Source organism: Callithrix jacchus, chromosome 14 (assembly GCF_049354715.1).
Source record: "Callithrix jacchus isolate 240 chromosome 14, calJac240_pri, whole genome shotgun sequence".
Taxonomy (NCBI): Eukaryota; Metazoa; Chordata; class Mammalia; order Primates; family Cebidae; genus Callithrix; species Callithrix jacchus.
In genome coordinates this window covers 18,950,103-18,971,036 of record NC_133515.1, presented here as the reverse complement: position 1 = coordinate 18,971,036, position 20,934 = coordinate 18,950,103, and the positions used below count along the sequence as shown (strand labels likewise).

The 20,934-nt window shown below is 38.2% G+C and overlaps 1 protein-coding gene across 7 annotated transcripts in view; it reads right to left on the bottom strand.

Annotated features, from left to right (window-relative positions):
- Positions 1-20,333, bottom strand: part of NPHP1 (nephrocystin 1) — an 89,809-nt gene extending 69,476 nt beyond the window's left edge. For all 7 annotated transcript variants that reach the window (XR_008476216.2, XR_008476217.2, XM_035271899.3 and 4 more), the window contains exons 1-4: positions 20,237-20,333; positions 16,602-16,675; positions 5,545-5,605; positions 4,341-4,465 (exon numbers count right to left, since the gene is read on the bottom strand). Coding sequence is in view for 5 of the 7 variants with exons in the window: in XM_035271899.3 (XP_035127790.2) it covers positions 4,341-4,465; positions 5,545-5,605; positions 16,602-16,675; positions 20,237-20,305 (329 nt within the window). In the remaining 2 variants the exon portion in view is untranslated. The remainder of the gene's footprint in view (positions 1-4,340; positions 4,466-5,544; positions 5,606-16,601; positions 16,676-20,236) is intronic.
- Positions 20,334-20,934: the final 601 nt, after the last annotated feature.

Genomic DNA, 20,934 nt, shown 5'->3' with positions numbered 1-20,934 from the left:
TATTTTTAATTTCTCCTTTATTGCCTTTTTAGGGTTAATAAAATCGCTTTTAATATTCCATTTATTGTGTTGTTTTACTAGCTACATTTCTTTGTAGTACTTTGTTAGTGATTGTTTTAGGTATTACAATATGCATTCCTAACATCATAGTCTAATATCATATTTCACCAAAGATAAAATAACTTTAAGATAAATAATTCCATTTACCTGCCAGACTCTGTGCTATGCTACGCCATGGTCACATTTTACTTCTGCGTATACTCAGTCCTTGTAATGTGCAGATTCAGTATTTGTGAATTCATCGGCTCACTAAAGTTTATTTCCAACTCCCTAATTAATAATTGCAGTGCTTTTGTGGTCATTTGTGGACATACACAAAGCAGCAAAAAATTTGAGTTGTCTGGCATACACATTCCCACTGAAGATGAATGTGGTGACACCTGCCTTTTTTCAGCTCCATATAGGAGAGTGTCCTTTTTGCCGTCTATTTAGTGCCACATTTTTTGTTTTTTTTTTTTTTTTTTGGTGATTTTGGTGTTTAAAATGGCCCCCAAACATAGCCCTGAAGAGCCTGTGCTATTCCTAAGTACAAGAAGACTACAATCTACCTCTGGAGAAATTGTGTGTTAGATAAGACTTGTGCATGCATGAGTGATACTGCTGTTGGTGTAAAGTCAATGTTAATGAATCAATAAAATATATAAGGGGTCTTTTAACAGTAACACAAGGTTGTATGTCACTCAGTTGACAAAAACATTGTGACCAGAGGCTCACAGGAGTCTTAAATCTATATTTCCCCAGAAGCAATGGTTTAATATTTGCTAATCGAGTGTTCATGGCAATTTTATAGAATATAACTACTGCAATTAATGAGAATCAATTGGATATTATAAATCCCCAAATGTACCTTTTGCTTTATGTAATCAAGTGTCTGTTAAAGGCATGTAGAAAAGAAAAAAAGAGGCTTTTATATTTACCCACATACCCATCTTTTTCAATCCTTTTTGAAGATCCAAATTTCTATGTGGGATCTTGTCTGCTAGCCTGAAGAACTTCCTTTAACATTTCTTATACTGAGGGTCAATTGACAAATTTCCTCAGTTTTTGTTTGCCTGAAAATGTCTTTATTTCACTTTAATTTTTTATACTTTTGCTAGATACAGAATTCTGAGTTGGTTGTTTCTTCTTTCAATGTTTTCAAGATGTTACTACATTGTCTTCTGACCTGTATTTTTTCTCACAAGATGTCAACTGTAATTTTGTCATTTGTCTCGACATGTTTCCTTTTTTCCCTTGGCAACTCGTAAGATTTCCTGTATCTTTGGTTTTCAGTAGTTTGACTCTAATGTACCTGTGTGTGGGTTTCTTTACAATTCTGTTTGGGGTTCCCTGAGATTCTTGGATCAGTGGTTTGATATCTTTCTTAGTAATTTTAAAATGTTTTTAGTCACTACCTCTTTAAATATTTCTTGTGCTTCATTCTCATCCTCTTCTTCCGAGACTTCAATTACAAATCTGTTATAACTTTAACAGTGTCTCACCTCTTACATTCTGTTTTGTTCCTTGCACTTTTAAATTTTTATGTATCAATTTGAAAAAGTTTTAAAGCTGTCTTTGGGTTCATGGATCCCTTCTTCTGTTGTATCTAATCTTCGGTTAAGCCACCCTATAATTTTATTTCATATACTGTACTTTTTATTTCCAGAATTTTCAATTTGGTCTTTGTTAGTTTCTATTTCTCTGCTTAAGATTCCTCTCTATTCATCTTATCTATTTTTCCTATAACTTATTTATCTATCTTTTCCTATAAGTTGTTGTTTTATGGTTCTTATTTGCAAATTTTCACATCTCTGAGCTACTGGTTATTTAATCTCTTGATTTTATGACATTTCCCAGATTTTTGAGTCTATACATTGAGTCAGATTTTGGAAGTTCTCAGCCATTAGTTTATCAAATATTATATTTTTTAGTTATAGAATGTTTATTTGATTTCTCTAGATTTGAATTCTCTTAAAATACACTCTTTTCCCCATTTCATTCATCTTTCCTTCTATTTTCTTTAACATATTTATCATATTATTTAGAAGTCCTTGTCAGCTAACTCTGTATCTGGATCATGTCTGGGTCTGTTTTTATGACCATCTTGTCACTTATTGATCATGTATTTGTCCCTGCTTTTTTGCATTTCTAATTTTTTTAAATTACTGGTTGCTGTGATGGACACATTAGAAGACACACTTACAGACTTTGGATTATGTTATATTCCTCTCAGAAGTGTGAAGTTCTTTTAATGTTACACAGTTAAAATATCTTGTTCCTGATAAGGTCTGCTTCTAGGCTCTGATAGAGAAGACCTACTTCAGCTTTGTCTTTATTCCTAGATCGTGGTTGTTACTCTCAGGGTGTTTTCTTTACTGGTGGGGCCTGGGCCTTCTGTGATCTCTACTAAATGCCTCAAGCATTTCCCAAGTCTCTTTACTATAGCTAGGTACAAACTCCAATGTTTTTCCAGGACTATATGATTTCCAGAATCTACTAAGCTCTCAGTCTCCCAGCAGGCACTTTCTGCCAGGCCTTGCAGGAATTATGCCCCATACAACCCAGGAGACCTTTCAGATTGCTGGAGTTGTTTCTCTGCAGCTCCCTTCTCTCTGTAGCACCTTGCTCCACAACTCCCAGTGAACTGGGCAGCTCCAAAGTGTGATCCGTCTCTTCAGTCCAGTAAGACTGCTACTGCCTGCTTGGAATCTACCTTCCTCCACCACAGCCCATAAATTATTCCCAGGGAAAAAGTTTAGGTGAACGTAGGATTCACTTCATGCATCTCCCTATATCAAGAATATCAACCCTCCCTGGTGGATGCTCAATAACTTCAAACAGATGCTTTGTATATTTTTCCAGACTTTACAGTCATTTATGGTGGGAAGGTAAGTCCAATACCAACTACTCTGCCATTCTCAGTACTAAGAATTGGTGGAAATTCTAGATCCTTGTATCTACCACCTTCAGCACCTTTTTCCCAGGGTACAGAATAAAGATTGGGGAACAACATTGAAAGAGTCTGAATAATTGATTTTTTATTTTGCTTCCCACAAATTAGGTTTGTTCATACAGGTTGGGTTCATAATTAAAAAATCCAAAATACTCCCAAATCTGAAACTTTTGGAGCATCAAAGTAACATCAAAGGAAGTGCTCATTGGAGTCTTTTAAAATGCAGGTTTTCAGATTAGGGATGCTCAACCTGTAAGTATAATGCAAGTATTCCAAAATCCAGAACAGTCCAAAACTAAAAATGCTTCTGATCCCAAGCAATTCAGATAAGGAATACTCCACTTGTATATGTACGTCTTCTTTACAGTTTTCAAATGCTATTATTAACATTCACTCTGGCAAAAAAGTCCCTGCTTTTTTTTTTGATACAGAGTCTCACTCTGTTGCTCAGGCTGGAGTACAGTGGAAAAGTCTCAGCTCATTGCAGCCTCAGCCTCCCAAGTAGGTGGAATTATAGCCACCCACCACCATGCCCAGCTAATTTTTGTATTTTTATTAGAGACAGGGTTTCACCATGTTGGCCAAGCTGCTGTCGAACTCCTGACCTCAGGTGATCCTCCCGCCTCAGCCTCCCAAAATGCTGGGATTATAGGCAGAGCCATTTTTTTTTTTTTTTTTTAAATAGAGACAGTGTCTCACTCTGTTGCACACGTTGGAGTGTACTGAGGTGATCGTAGCTCACTTCAGCCTGAAACTTCTGGGCTCAAGCAATCCTCCTTGCCTCAGCCTTCCAAGTAGCTGGGACTATAAGACTATAGCCACCAAGCCTGACTAATCTAGGTTTTTTTGTAGAGACAGGGTCTACTATATTGCCTAGGCTGGTCTTGAACTCCTGGCCTCAAGTGATCCTTGTGCCTCAGCCTTCCAAAGTGCTGGGATTACAGGTATGAGTCACCACACTCAGTCTTTGCTTCAAATTTTTAAAGAGTGTTTATGAAAGGGGAAACAATGCAAGTAGACATTCCAAATCACTTTCCTTTTACACATCGATATTGACATTAAAGATGTCATCTTTATTTTCTAACATTTGTTCATTTAGGTTTTCAGATCTGTGTTTCCTCAACTAAATTATGAATCGCCTGAGGGCAGAGACTATGACTTACACTTCTTTACATCTCTCATGGGATCTAACAACTTCTATTATACACAATAAATAAATGTTGACAGATTCTATGTTGTTAGTGTCATTTGTTTATATCTATACCATTATATGTCTTTGAGTCAAACATTAAAGCTATTGGTTAGATATCTTAAAAAAAGAAAAAAGGAAGGTAGAAAGGAAGCATACTCAGTTATATTTCTTCTACTTATTGTCAGAGCAAGGCCCTGCAGTTGGTGGGTAAGCTTGTCCAAAAGATTATGCTCCTCTTCTTTTCTCTGATTATAGTTTGCAACAGGTGCAGGTTCATCAGCCTAGGAGAGAATGTAGGTCCATTTTACCGAAAAATTAATTTCAGTTTCCTATTAATTTCAAAAGAACAACAAAAAACTCCAATAAGTACTATAAAACAAGGTAATTATTAGTGTGACATTACACCTATCTTAGGGAAATAAATTAGATTTAAAAGAAACATAGATGATTGTGTTGGAATGCAAACCAAATAAAAAAACAAAATTCTACCACTTGTTTTGGGTTTTTATTCCCTTGCTAAGTATTATAAATCTTCCATAGTCAGCCAGAGATAGGTTCTGACAGAAGATTAGCTTTATGGTCAATAAGACAGGCACCAAACCCAAATTCTGCCAAGTAATGACAGAAGAGGCATGGCTGCTTCACCACTGAGAGCTTCCACTTCCTCACCTAATTATTCCTATAATTAGGTTTTCGAACTTTCCAACAGTCCAAGTTGAAAAGTCTTTTGTCACTGAAGGAATCTGGATGAGATCTTCAGTGACCACATATCTCAGATGCAGTAAAGGGGAGTAATATACAGCTGGAGAGCTGACTTGGTGCCTTCCACTTTAAAGGCTCCATGGGTCTCTGGACCTGGATATCTAGCTGTAGCCAAGGCTCTGGTGAAAAAAAAAAAAAATCCTGAAGGGATTGCCAAAGTTAAATTCCTGTTACTCCTATTTCTGCAGAGTCATTGATATGGGAGCTGCCCTTTGATACAAGATGCTTCTTTGCCACTTATCCTCAGGGCCAGATTATGCATTCTTTCCCCACAAGGAAATTAAAATAAAAACAATTCTAAACTGTAAAACAAAGAACTCACAAAATGCAAAAATAAAAATAGCTCCTCCCAGGATTGTCTGAATCCTTAATAGCAGTTGAGTTCATCAAAGCTGAACTTTTTACGGAGTTGGAGCCCCAGATTTTTTGCTCTGACACACAGACTTAGCAAGCCTTTTGGGCAAGCCAGCACTGGCTGCAGTTAGACTATATCGCTAATGCAAAACCAGGAACTTATCAACTTGAATTAATTCCCACTTAATAAAAATACTTGTATAAGAAGAGATGTTTTAATAATGTGATTTACCACAATACTTACTTTACTTAACTTTTGAAGAGCATTTCTATTTTCATCTATTGCGTGCTTTAACTGGATACATCTAAATTAAAAAAGAAAGAAAGAAAGAAAATATATGGCTTTTTCTATTGTCAGAACCAGAAAGCTATTTTATAAAATCATTCAGTCCTTGAGCAGGCAAGGCAATTAGCCACTGTATGAACAACGCTAAAAAACTGACACCTATTAGCTGTTAGCTCAGATGATCTTCACAGCATTTCCACCTATTAGCTCAGATGATCTTCAAAGCACAGCCAAGCTGTAAAGCACCTAGACGTGACAACCAAGCCTCAGACACCTTCAGTGACTCTGGGCATCAATTTTCCCTTTCTAAAATAAGGAAGAATGCTGCACCTTAAAAGGCTTCTCCAGCTCTATAACTCCATAAATCTAGGAACTAGCCTCAGACACAAAACTGGTAATAGCAGCTAAACTTTATTGTGTACCAACCATAATTTTAAAGAGTTTACAAGCATTACCTCATTTAAGCCTCGTAACAATCCTCACTCCACTTGAAGAAAGTGAAGTTCTAAAAAGTGTCCAAGTTCACATAGCTACTCAAAGGTATAGTAACGACATGAAGGCAGTTGGCCTACTCTCACCACAGAACACTCCTGCTTTGAGCTTGGCTTTTCCAGACAGGTCCGGCATTTTATTTATTCTATAAATGCCTCAATTCAGCATTAAGTCTTAGATACACAAATGAGAAGTACAGAAAATGACCAAATACGAGCTATAGCTCATGATGAGAGATTTTTTAAATCAAAGGCTTTACCAAACAATAACCTACAAAAGTCACTTTTTTATGCTGTTTACGTCTCTTTTTTTTTTGCATATAGATGTGAGTGAAATGAAACCAGCAGTGAAAAAGGGAATGACAAGGTTGATCCAAGATGGCTGATTAGAAGCAGCTGTGGTCCATGGCACTCACAGAGAGGAATGAAGAGGGGCAAGTTAATTCAGGACCTTCAACTGAAATACCCAGGGTCTCACATTGGGACTGACAGGACAAACAACTTGACCCAGGAGAATGTAGAAAAGCCAGAGAAGGTAGGGGAACAACAGCCAACCTGGGAGTGGCATGGAGCCAAAGGAACCTCCATCCCCAGCCAAGAAAAGTGGTGAGTAATCGTGCAACCCTACCCAGAAAACCATGCTTCTCCCATGGTTCTTGGCAACCCACAAATCAGATCTCCTCTTGAGTTCACACCACCAGGACCTTGGGTCCAAAACACAGAACTGTGTGGTGTCTGAGCAAAGCAGCTGCTCAGGCACACACAGAGACCCAGGTGTTTTACATACTCTGGCACCAGGCAGCAAGGAGGGATATCTAGCTGTATATACCCCTAGAAAGGGAGCTGAATCCAGGGAGCCAAGCATCATTGTTCTGTGGGTCCCACTTCCATGGCAACTCCCAGGTTAAGACCCACTGGCTTGGAATTCCAGCCAGCCAACCAACGCAGTCTAGAATCTGTATGAGGCAGTTCCAAGTTACCAGGGACTGGGGCTGCTGCCATCTCTGTGGTTCAGTAGACTTAGCCATTCTAGCCTGCTGCCTTTGGAGAATACAAATGGTCCAGACAAGAAAGAGTCCCCCCTAACGCACCACATGTGCTCTGCCAAAAAGCAGCAGACTGCTTCTTTGAGTGGGTCTGTAATCCCATTCCATCTGACTAGGTGAGACCTCCCAAAAGGGTTTCCAGCCACGTCCTAAAAATGCATGTGGGCTGGCAAAGGTCAGTACTCTCCTGGGACTAAGCTTTCAGAGAAAAGAGTTGGCTGCCATATTTGCTGTTTCTTAGCCTTCACAGGTGATACTTCAGGTATGGGAAAAACCGAGACAATTAGGGTCTGGAGTACAGCAAACCACAGCAGCACTACAGTAGAGTGGCCTGGCTCTTAAAAGAAAAACAAACAAACAGAAAACAACAACACCATCAATAATAAAAACCCAACAAAAATCCTATTTAAAGGTCAACAAGCTCAAAGATGGAAGGGAAATAAGACCACAAAGATGAGAAAGGATCAACACAAAATGCTGAAAACTCAAAAAGCCAGAGTGCCTCTCCTGCCCCAAAGGATGACAACACCACTCCAGCAAGAGCACAAAAGTGGGCTGATGTTGAGATAGCTGAACTGACAGAAGAAGGCTTCAGAAAGTAGGTAATAAAAAACTTCACTGAGCTAAAGGAGCATGCTGTAACCCAATGCAAAGAAGCTAAGAATCATGATAAAACAATACAGGTGCTGATAGCCAGAATAAGCAATTAAGAAAAGAACAACTGACCTGATGAAGCTGAAACACAAGAACTTTATAATGTAATCACAAGTATCAATAGCAGAACAGACTAAGCAGAGGAAAGAATCTCAGAGCTTGAAGACCATCTCACTGAATTAAGACAGGCAGACAAGAATAGAGAAAAAAAAGAATGAAAAGGAATGAACAAAACCTCAGAGAAATATGAGATTATGTATAGAGACCAAACTATGACTGATTGGGGTACCTGAAAAAGGCAGGGAGAATAGAACAAAGTTGAAAAACATTACTTCAGAATATCATACAGAAGAACCTCCCCAACCTGGCAAGACAAGCCAACATTCAAATTCAGGAAATCAGAGAACCCCAGTAAGGTACTGCATGAGATCAACCCAAGACATATAATCATCAGATTCTCCAAGGTCAGAATGAAACAAAAAGTTAAAGGCAGCCAGAGAGAAAGGCCAGGTCGCCTATAAAGGGAAGCCCATCAGACTAACAGCACACCTCTCAGTGGAAACCCAAGCCCTATAAGCCAGCAGAGATTGGGGACCAATATTCATCATTCTTAAAGATACTTCCAACCCAGAATTTTATATCCAACCAAGCTAAGCTTCATACATGAAGGAGAAACAGATCCTTTTCAGACAAGCAAATGCTTAGGAAATTTGTCACTACCAGGCATGCCTTGCAAGAGCTCCTGAAAAAAGGACTAAATATGGAAAGGAGAAACCAATACCAGCCACTACAAAAACATAATGAAGTACACAGACTAGTGACACTATGAAGCAACCACATAAACAAAACTGCAAAATAACCAGCTAGCATAATGGTGACAGAATCAAATTAACACATAATGATACTAACCTTAAATGTAAATGGGTCAAATGCCCCAATTAAAAAGACACAGAATGGCAAGCTGGATACAAAGCCAAGATCCATCAGTATGCTGTCTTCAAGAGACTCATCTCATATGCAAAGACACACATAGGTTCAAAATAAAGGGATGGAGGAAAATTTACCAAGCAAAATAAAAAACAGAAAAAAAACAAAACAAGGGTTGCAATTCTAGTTTCTGACAAAACAGACTTTAAACCAACAAAGATAAAAAAGACAAAGAAGGGTATTACATAATGGCAGAGTTCAACTCAACAAGAAGCACTAACTATCCTAAATACATATGCACCCAATAAAAGAGCATCCAGATTTATACAGCAAGTTCTTAAAATTTTCAAAGTAACTTGGACCCCCACACAATAATACTGAGAGATTTTAACACCCCACTGACAATATTAGGCAGATCAACAACACAGAAAATTGACAAAGATATTCAGGACCTGAACTCAGCTCTGGATCAAGAGAACCTGATATATATCTACAGAACTCTCCACCCTAAAACAACAAAATATGCATTCTACTCATCACCACATGGCATTTACTATAAAATTGATCACAAAATCAAAAGTAAAATACTCTTCAGCAAATGAAAAAGAACAAAAATGATAACAAACAGTCTCTCAGACCACAGTGCAATCAAAGTGAACTCAAGATTAAGAAATTCACTCAAAATCACACAACTACATGGAAAGTAAACAACCTGTCCCTGAATGACTTCGGTAAATAATGAAATTAAGGCAGAAATCAAGATGTTCTTTGAAACTAATGAGAACAAAGAGGCAATGTATCATAATCTCTGAAATGCAGCTAAAGCAGTGTTAAGAGGAAAATTTATACGATTAAATGCCTACATCGAAAAGCTAGAAAGATCTCAAGTTAACAACCTAACTAGAGAACAAAGAGCAACAAACCCTAAAGCTAGCAGAAGACAAGAAATAGCCAAGATCAGAGCTGAACTGAGGGAGATAGAGACCAAAAAAAAAAAAACTCAGGAGCTGGTTTTTGAAAAATATTAATAAAATACATATACCACTAGCTAGGCTAATAAAGAAAAGAGAGAAGAATCAAATAAACACAACAGAAATTATAAGATGGATATCACCACTGATCCCACAGAAATACAAATAACCAGCAGAGAATACTATAAATACCTCTGTGCAGAGAAACTAGAAAATCTAGAAGAAATGGATGAATTCCTGGACACATACACCCTCCCAAGACAGAACCAGGAAGAAACTAAATCCCTGAACAGACCAATAATGAGTTCTGAAATTGAGGCAGTAATAAATAGCCTACCAACCAAAAAACTCCCAGGACCAGATGAATTTAGAGCTGAATTCTACCAGAGGTATACAGAACAACAGGTAGCATTTCTACTGAAATTATTCCAAACAGTCGAAAAGGTGAGACTCCTCCCTAACTCATTGTATGAGGCCGGCATCATTCTGATACCAAAACCTGGCAGAGATACAGAAAAAAAAGAAAACTTCAGGCCAATATCCTTCATGAGCATCAATACAAAAATCCACAACAAAATACTGGCAAACCAAATCCAGCAGCTCATCAAAAAGCTTATCCACCACAAGCAAGTTGGCTTCATCACTGGGATGCAAGTTTGGTTCAACATACGCAAATCAATAAACGTGATTCATTGCATAAACAGAACTTAAGACAAAAATCATATGATTATACCAATAAATGCAGAAAAGGCTTTCAATAAAATTCAACATCTTTTCATATTAAAAACTTTCAATAAACTAGATATTGAAGGAATATACCTCAAGATAATCAGAGCCATATATGACAAACCAATACCGTACTGAATAGGCAAAAGCTTGAAGCCTTCCCCTTGAAAACAGGCACAAGACAAGGATGCCCTCTCTCTTCACTCCTATTCAATGCAGTGTTGGAAGTTCTGGCCTGGGATGTCAGGCAAGAGAAAAAAACAATTAGTATTCAGACTGGAAGAGAGAAACTCAAACTATCCTTATTTGCAGGTTACATGATTCCCTATCTAGAAAACATCATTGTTTTATCCCCAAAACTTAAGCTGATAAGCAACCTCAGCAAAGTCTCAGGATACAAAATCAATGAGCAAAAATTGCTGGCATTCCTATACACCAACAACAGGCAAGCAGACAGCCAAATCCTGAACTCACTTTCACAACTGCTACCAAAAGAATAAAACACCTAGGAATACAGCTAACAAGAGAAGTGAGGAACCTTCTCAAGGATAACTACAAACCACTGCTCACAGAAATCAGAGACGCCACAAAAAACTGGAGAAATATTCCATGCTTGTGGATAGGAAGAATCATATCATGAAAATGGAAACACTGCCCCAAATAATGTATAGATTCAATGGTATTCCCATTAAACTCCTATTGACATTCTTCACAGAATTTAAAAAACTATTTTAAAATGTATATGGACCCAAAAAAGAGCCCAAATAGCCAACACAATCCTAAGCAAAAAAGAACAAAGTGGGAGGCATCACACTACCTGACTTCAAACTATACTACAAGTCTACAGTAACTAAAACAGCATGGTACTGGTATAAGAACAGACCTATAGACCAATAGAACAGAGAACTCAGAAAGAACACTGCACACCTACAACCATCTAATCTTTCACAAACCTGACAAAAACAAGCAATTGGAAAAGGACTCCCTATTTAATAAATGGACTGGAAGAGCTGGTTAGCTGTATGCAGAAAATTGAAACTAGACCCCCTTCCATATACAATACACAAAAATTAACCCAAGATAGATTAAGGATTTGCATGCAAAAACCAAAATTATAAAAACCCTAGAAAAAAATACAAGCAATACTATTCAGGACATAGGCACAGGCAAATATTTCATGACAAAAAAAGCCAAAAGCAATTGCCACAAAAGCAAAATTGACAAATAGAATCTCATCAAACTAAAGAGCTTCTGCACAGCAACAGAAACTATCATCAGAGTAGACAGAAAACCTAAGGAATGGGAGAAAATATTTGCAATCTATCCATCTGATGAAGGTATAATATCCAGAGTCTACAAATAAGCTAATTTATCAGAAAAAAGAAACAACTCCATGAAAAAGTGAATAAAGAACATGAACCAACACTTCTCAAAAGAGACACATGCAGCCAAGAACATGAAAAAAAATCTCCTCAAAATCACAATGAAATACCATCTCATGCTAGTCAGAATGGTGATTACTAAAAAGTCAAAAAACAGATGCTGGCAAAATTGCAGAGAAAAAGGAACACTTATACACTGTTGGTGGGAGGGTAAATTAGTTCAACCACTGTGGAAGACGGTGACTTTTCAAAGACCTAGAGGCAGAAATACTATTTGACCCAGCAATCCCATTACTGAGTATATATCCAAAGTAATATAAATTGTTCTTCCAAAAAAGACACATGCACACATATGTTCACTGCAGCACTATTTCACAATAGCAAAGACATAGAATCAACCTAAATGTGCATCAATAATACACTGTATAAAGAAAATGTGGTACATATACACCATGGAATACTATGCAGTCATAAAAAGGAACAAGATCATGTCTTTTGCAGGGACATGGATAGAGTTGGAAGCCATTATCTTCAGCAAACTAATGCAGAAACAGAAAACCAAACTCCACGTGTTCTAACTTGTAAGTGGGAGCTGAATGATGAGAACACATGGACACATGGGGGAAAACAACATACACCCAGGCCTATAGGAGGGAGGTACTGGGGGAGGGAGAGCATCAGGAAGAATAGTTAATGGATGCTGGGCTTAACACCTAGGTGACGGGATGGTCTGTGCAGCAAACTAGCATGGTACATGTTTACCTATGTAACAAACCTGCACATGCTATACATGGATTCCTGAACTTTTCAAAAGTTGAAGAAAAAAATAAAAAACAATAATAAATAAAAAAAATTTTTAAGGGAACAAAAGTCCTTTGTCAAAGCGGTAGAAAAAGACAAGGGGAAACATCAAACTGGGGCTGCCCCTGCTAGTGACCTCCCCAAAAGCCCAACGCCCACCCTTCGTCTTGGTGCAGTCAGCTTCCCATTGGCATCTATGTTCTCAGCCTCCAGGGTGGGCAGGGGGCCCAGAGCTGCCAGTGTAACACAAAACAAATGTGTTGGGATTGCCTCTCATTTTATTCTCCCTTACCAGGCATGAAAAGAATCCCTCCCACAACTGCTCTTAGATACTTAGGGTGTGGACTTGGTAACCGTAAGGAGAGACATCACCAACAAGCAAAAAATGGCAGAGTGGAACGACAGCAAGGGCTGGTCTTTGAGGACATCACAGGCCATGAAGCCACCCTGAGAGAACCTGGCTGCAGGGTTTTGTCAAATGAGACTAACAGTAAAGCAATTTATTTTGACATCTGTCATGTTACTTGACCAAAAAAATCTTTACTAAAACTTAGAAATTTCACTTAAAGGCCAGAGTGAAAAACTATTTTAATATAATGTACCAAGAAAATAAATTATTTATTACAATTACTTCCTTTATAACTTTGTAATTGTTAAAATCCTCAACACTTTATATTTTAAGACTCCTGGTTCAGGATAAAAACTAAGCACACATTCATCTTCACCGCCTACTGAAACCCCACAAAAAATGGTTACAATGTTTGAAAAGGTAGCAAACCCTGAACACTGAAAAGAATGGAAGAGGGACAACTAGCCAGCAAGAGATTTTAACAAATTTCTACTCCATGGAAAAAGGCTGGAAGCATGTTCTCCTGTAAAGGGAGGAAGATGCCACACAAGCATAAAAGGGAGATAATCTGCCGGGCAGAAAACTCCAGGACTTGAGTCAGCAGGCATAAAGGATCAAGGGTTAACTAAACTAATCGTAGAGGCATGATTATGAAATTTTGCAGATGAAAAGACATGCACAGTGGCTGGGGTTTACTTTATACATTATATAATATTGCGTTATACTGTGTAAATTAAATCATACGCATACATCTAAGCTTTGAAGAGGGAAATAAATGTTAAAGCAATCTAAGGTCTTCATGTTATTCAAGGGAAGAGTAATGATACTGATTAAGTTTAGACTTAGTTGGGGCTCTTTTATAGTAAGTCTTATGACTCTTAAAAGTCTATTTACAGAAAACCTGAACCAGTTAGCTCCCTTTTCCCTTCTGTGCTCTCCCTCCTTACCAGGGGATTCTTCCCTGAAAACAAAAAACAACAAACAAAAACAATTAACAAATGATCTGAAGAGAATCATGGCTGCTAAAGAAGTTTCCCACACACCAGGCTTAAAGCCCATCCTATTCTGGCATTGGGGGCTCCTCAGACTAAAAGCTACTTCCCAGCCTCTGAAAAGCCCTGTCAATGTACAGAACTTCATTCTTATTCAGGGGATAGTACTAGCAGGAAAGACCCCTATCAATTTAACAGTAGAAAAACCCATGAGAGTTCTCTGTAATAATTGACCTAGTCCCTCATTCTTAAATGAAACCAGATCTAATAAAAGAAAACCAGCAACATGAAAGATAAAATTTAAGAATAACCACAGATAATTAATTAATTAACTAATTTAAAAGAATCGGAACCCAGAGAAAGCAAAGACAATTCAGAGAACGGAAGAGAACTTAAGAAAAAAAAGTTTCCTAGTTATGGAAGTAGTAAGAAGGCAATCAAAATGAAAACAAGAACATGATGCTATGAAACAAGAACAATTCCAGAACAAGAGAAAACACTTGTAAATTAATAATATGACTGCTAGCCAGGCACAGTGGCTCACACCCGTAATTCCAGCACTTTCGGAGGCCAAGGCAGGTGGATCAGGAGTTCGAGCACCTGGGGTCAGGAGTTCGAGCCCAGCCTAGCCAACATGATGAAACACCATCTCTACTAAAAATACAAAAATTAGCTGGGTGTGGTGGCATGCACCTATAATCCCAACTATTCAGGAGGCTGAGGCAGGAGAATTGCTTGAACCCAAGGAGGCAGAGGTTGCAGTGAGCCAAGATCGTGCCATTGCACTCCAGCCGGGGCAACATAGTGAGACTCCATCTCAAAAAGAAAAAAAAAACCCAATATGACTGCTGAAACAATATGGCTGTTGACATAGATAATAAAAGTGTTTAAGTCAAGAGAATTGCCAGCATGGTAGCTCCTGGAGGGAGAGAGGGGCATCCCTTTAGCCTGGGAGGCAGAAGTCGCAGTGAGCCATAATTGTGCCACTGTACTACAGCCTGGACAATAGAGTGGGACAGCTCACAAACCCCTCCCCCGCTCAAAAAAATCTCCCAGGTATAAACAGACAAAGAAACAAAAACTGCTATCAGAAAGTTATGGGATCTAGAGGATCAGACCAGGATATTTGAGTCAGATACCTGACTCAAAGGTGTTTCAGGAAGAAACAGACAAATGGAATTAACGAAATAATCTTTTTGTAAAATAAAATCTCCCAGAGTTCATGAGACATGAGTTTTCAAACTGAAAAAACTCAAGAGTGTTGAGCAGATAAAAATGACCCTAAATGACATTTTCAGACATGCAAATGTCAAAGTGAGTTTTAAAATGACAGCAACGATTATCTTTTCATGCACAGGGAAGACTATAGTTACTTGGGCTTAAAAATAATTATTAGGCTGAGCACAGTGGCTCACGCCTATAATCCCAGAATTTTGGGAGGCCAAGGCTGGGGGATCAGTTGAGGTCAGGAGTTCGAGACCAGCCTGGGCAACATGGTGAAACCCCAACTCTACTCAAAATACAAAAATTAGACAGGTGTGGTGGCACGTGCCTGTACACAGTTACTCGGGAGCCTGAGACAGGAGAATGGCTTGAACCTGGGAGGAGGATGTTGCAGAGTCGAGATTGTTCCACTGCTCTCCAGCCTGGGTTACAGAGTGAGACTCGGTCTCAAAAAAGAAAATAACAATAATTATTATTATTTTTAGTTTACTAACATAAAATTTTAAAACCTAGTTTTTCCTGGAACTTCAAATTCAGTCTATACCTCTTATTCTATTTTTAAATCTAGTAAAGCAAATACAATAACCTTTGCTTTTCTCTTTTTTCTTTTAAAGGTGGGGTTTCACCATGATGGCCAGCCTGGTCTTAAACTCCTGACCTCAGGTGATCCACCCACCTCAGCCTCCCAAAGTGCTAAGATTACAGGCATGAGCCACCGTGCCTGGCCCTTTGCTTTTATTTCATTACTGTTAATTCAACTTAAACTAAATCCCTCGAACAATCCTACTAATAATTATAAATTAAATTCACTTAACATTTCAAAATGTATTTGTTTTGCCTTTAAGCACTCTGTATGCCTGACTTAAGTAAAACTTTTCCAAACAATTACAATTCACTTAAATTAACAGAATGAATCTCATGTTCTTTGGAATTTTATAATATCTTTAAATATCTCAAAAACAAAGATTATCTTAATGATGTCCTTCCTAAACTTAATACAAATGTTATAAATTAATAGTCTAAATTTGATTTAGTTCATCATGTCTACTTAATTTTGAACTCTCCCAGGGATTTTTTTTTTTTTTTTTTTTTTTTTAGTAAAAACAAATACAAAACAAAAACCACCCACCTAGAAAACAGTTTTGTCTTCTCATGGGAGTTACAGCCAACATCCCAATCAAGGACTAACTGCTTCTAGACAGAGGTTTCTGACCAGGTCACAGGATCTGGGCTACATAGTCCAAGGATTCAGGGTAATCTTGCCCAAGTCGCCTATGTTTACACTAAGCAGTTTCTATAATTGCTGTCACAACAGCAAGTCCACAACTATCAGGTTTAGGTTGGTTTCTTCTAGATTCAAGTTACACCATCTGATTCTTTCATGCCTTAAATACCATTCATTGAAATGTAAATGTAGTTCCTGGAAAGCTTATATAATTTAGCATACTTTACCTTTGATAAATATCTTGTCTTTTATTGGGTTCTAGAGCTTCTTTCAGTTGGCTCTCAGAAAGCAAACTATCAACCTATGGAGACCATTTAAGATATCACATTGTTAAATACCATATTGCCTTGGGAAATAAAACTTCTCTTCTTATCGAATATTTTACAATGAACATTTTTAGACACACAACAAAGTTTTAAAATTTTTACAATGAATACTCATATGCCCACTACCTAGAAAAACCATTAACATTGTACTATACTTATTTATCTATCCATCAATCCATCTTATGCATTTCAGAATAAGTTACAGTTATCAATACATTTCTCCCTAAATAATGTACTATGGGTGTCACAAAGGAGTTCAATAGTTGATGTAAAATATGCACATAGTGAAATGCACAAAGATGAGGCATACATTTGCTTAGTTTCGACAAATGCATACATCTGTGTAACCATAGTAAGTTCCCTCATGCCCTTACCAGTAAATCCCCACCCCATTCCTCCAGAGACAAATCTGTTTTGATATATTTTCCAATGTAAATTAGTTGTGCCTGCTCTTGAAATTTTATATAAATGAACTCGTATAGTAAGCACTCTTGTGTAACCTTTCCAGAAAGCATGTTTTTGAGATACTTCCATATTGTTGTGTGTACCATTAGTTCATTTCTTTTTATTACTGAGTGGTATCTATTGTGTTGAATGTACTATGATTTTGTTTATATTGACTTAGGAGTTTAAGTTTACTAACACTACATGTAACTTTGTCAATATACTCACCAAAAAAGCACATACTTCTTTGGTCTGTTTTCTATAGATTATATAGAGAAGATACAGTCGATGAAAAAAAGAGAAAATTCCACTAGTTTCTTCTCTACTCTTGCAATTTGGCATCTGAGTGTTATTTACAAAATTCACACACCTGGTGACAGAGCCAGTCATCACAGGCATGACCCAGAGGGGCTGTTGATTACTTGTCCTACATACACTGAACAGAAAATCTGTTTCATTTTCTGCTGCAGGTGTCCTCTGTGAAGACAGGGAAGAATTAGCTAATACCAAAAAAATACACTTTCCAGACAGTCAAGGTGTCAAAAGGCTCCAGAGCCAACATTTCTCCAGGGAGAAAAATCTTTATAATAGTTTGTTTTAATAATCATTTTTATGGTTTCCTTCTAAAACTTTCCCTGGTTCTCATGTCGCACTAAAGTTAAAATTAGTTCATCATGACTGATCATCAGAGAAATGCAAATTAAAACTTCAATGAAATACCATCTCACACTGGTCTAAATGGCTGTTATTTAAAAATCAAGAAATGACAGATTCTGGTGAGGCTGACAAGAACAGAGGACACGTATACACTATCAGTGGGAATGAAAATTAGTTCAGCCACTATGGAAAGCAGTTTGGAGATTTCCCAAAGAACTTAAAACAGAACGACAATTTGACCCAACAATCCCATTCCTGGGTGTATACTCAAAGAAAAATAAATAATTCCACCAAAATGTCATATGCATGTGTATGTTCCCTGCAGCACTACTCACAATAGCAAAGACATGGAATCAACCTAGATACCCACCAATGGTAGACTGGATAAAGAAAATGTGGTACCTATACACCATGGAATACTATGCAGCCATAAAAAAGAATGAAATAATGTCCTTTGCAGTAACATGGATGAAGCTGGAGGCCATTGCCCTAAGTGAATTAACATAGGAACAGAAAACCAAGTACCACATGTTCTCACTTGTAAATGGGAGTTGAACATTTGAGTACACATGGACATAAAGATGGGAGCAATGCGCACTGGGAACCGCTGGAGCAGGGTGGAAGGAAGAGGAATGAAGGCTGAAAGACTGCCTATTGGGTACTATGCTCACTGCTTGTGTGACAGGCTCATCTGTACCCCAAACCTCAGCATCACACAGTGTTCCCATGTGACAGACCTCTACATATAACCCGACTCTAAAATAAAAGTTGAAATTTAAAAATAAAATAAGACACAGAACCATATTAAGAGTCCACCAAAGTTCAGCATAAGTCAATGCCCCATCAAGTTTTATTTTATATTTCTACCAGAAGAGTATTTAGCTTTTGTTGTACCACTCTGATTCCAATACGGTCACCTAAATATTTACCTCCCAAATCCTTTTTAGTTTTTAAACAAGAGAACAAAAATGGACAAAATATGAGCATCAGTGAGTCTCTTACTGGCCCAAGATTATAAAATAATTTTACTCAGTAAAAAACTACTTGGTAATAAACCACATGAAAAAAATTAAAATTAATAAAGTAAAATAAAAATGTCAGAAAATAAATCCACCGGTTGCTATTTACTTTTTTTAAATTTTCAATAAATATTCTGTGTATTTTCAAAAAGTTATATTATTTTTTTTTTTGAGACTAAGTCTTGCTATGTTGCCCAGGCTAGTCTCGAACTCCTGGGCTGAGGTGATCCTCCTGCCTCAGCCTCCCAAGTAGCTGGTACTACTGGCATGAGCCACCACATCTAGCCTAAAAATTTTATAAATATAACTAAAGAAAATCATAATAATCATCAGCATCCTGTCACACAGAAATACCATATCAGCATGTTTCCTTTTATGTTGTTCTGTGTATATTATACATAGAAAAGTTATTGAAATACTGTACATTCCATTTGTATTCTTTTTCTAACTTGACATTTTATCACAAATATTTAACACATTAAAAAGCCCTTTAACAAAATTGTAATCACAGTATTATATCATCATAAATTATTTCTCCATTTCCCTATTACTGATCATTTAAATTGTATCCAAACTATAAGTAACAGTGTGAATACTTGTATACATCAATCTCTGTCCTGCTTTCTAATTATTATATATAGCAGATCCCTGGAAATGTAATTTTTGAGCCTAAGTGCATACATGTATGCTAACCTTGTTAAGCTGCTTTCCCCAAAGGCTGTACAGGCACCTTACACGGGAGCAGTGGGTATGCCTACTTCATCACTCCTTTCTCAAGAATGACTGTTGTGATTTTTAAAACTTTTTTGTGAACCTTATGTCCTTTGCAATTACTTGATTACCTTTGAAGTTAACATTCCTCGTTTGTTTGAGTTACTTGTATTTCCTCTCTCATTCACCTCATCTGCTCATTTGTCAGATCTTAATGTTCTTAGACATTAAGACTATTCCTTGACACCTATTTCACTTGAGTTCATGGAGGCAATAATAATCTCCACTTGAACAAGGCTCAAAGGATGGGCTTGGAAAGTGGAGAAGAGGAACTGGCCTCAGAGTTGGGTTGGAAATGGTTACTGATACAAGTTTAGATTGGGAGATGAGGTGAATTAGTGAGTTGTTCGGGTAGGATGCTGAGGTGTTAGGTGGGAGTGACGATTGCAGGAAGGGGCGCTTAGTTGATAGTCACGAATTTTGCGAGGTTTCGCCGTTGGCTGGGGGTTGAGTTGGGAGCAAGAGCGGTTTGAAGCCGGATTTGGTGCGGGAATGCTAAGGGGTGAGGGCGCGTTACAACCTGGGAAGGTAAGTGGGTTGGGGCAAGCTCCCAGGATTAGGTGGGGCACGGTGAGGAAGGGGTAGTGCGCGCAGCTGCGTCCTCCTATCGTCCGCCCCAGGCCCCTCTACACAGCCTGACCTTACCTGTTGCTTCAGCTCCTGACTGCGGCGCCTCAGGGCCTGAAGGGGATCGCGCTGCCGCCTCGCAAGCATCTCCCTTCTCCTGACCGCGCCGGTTGCCAAGGAAACCAAGCGGCGGCGCCGGAAGGTGACGCCATCGCCGTGCGCCCACCTCCCAGCCCCGCCCCGCCCGGGCAGGTCCCGGGAAGTGTCAAAATGGTTTCTTGTGGTGGTTATTCCACGCCACCACGCAGGTCACGGCTGGGGGAGTCATTTTTCCTCGCCAGTTCCTAAGGATAGGGGAACGTCCCCCGGCGTCTGAAACTACATTCCCCACACTACATCAGTAATACCACCACCTTCTTGCTGGAGTACTGTTTTATGGCATTTGCTTTCTGATACCAATTTTGTAAGCTTAAGATACAATTCGAGCATCTTAAACTCTTACATTAACTGCAAGGATAGCTTTCCTATGGGATACATGGTTCTGTTGCATACTCTCACTTCAATTATTTGCTTTTAGTTATTTGCCATTTAGTCTACTGAAGTTTCATTGCATTCTAATATTACACGTTGTCTATTCTAAATTCTGTAACGATAGTAATTCTGTCTGTTCTACAACAAATCTATGAGCAAATTATTAGTTCTCATTCCCAGTTTACATCAACTCTCAGGAAGGTTGTCATGTTCCCCCATATGGGATTGCATCCCATGAATCTAAT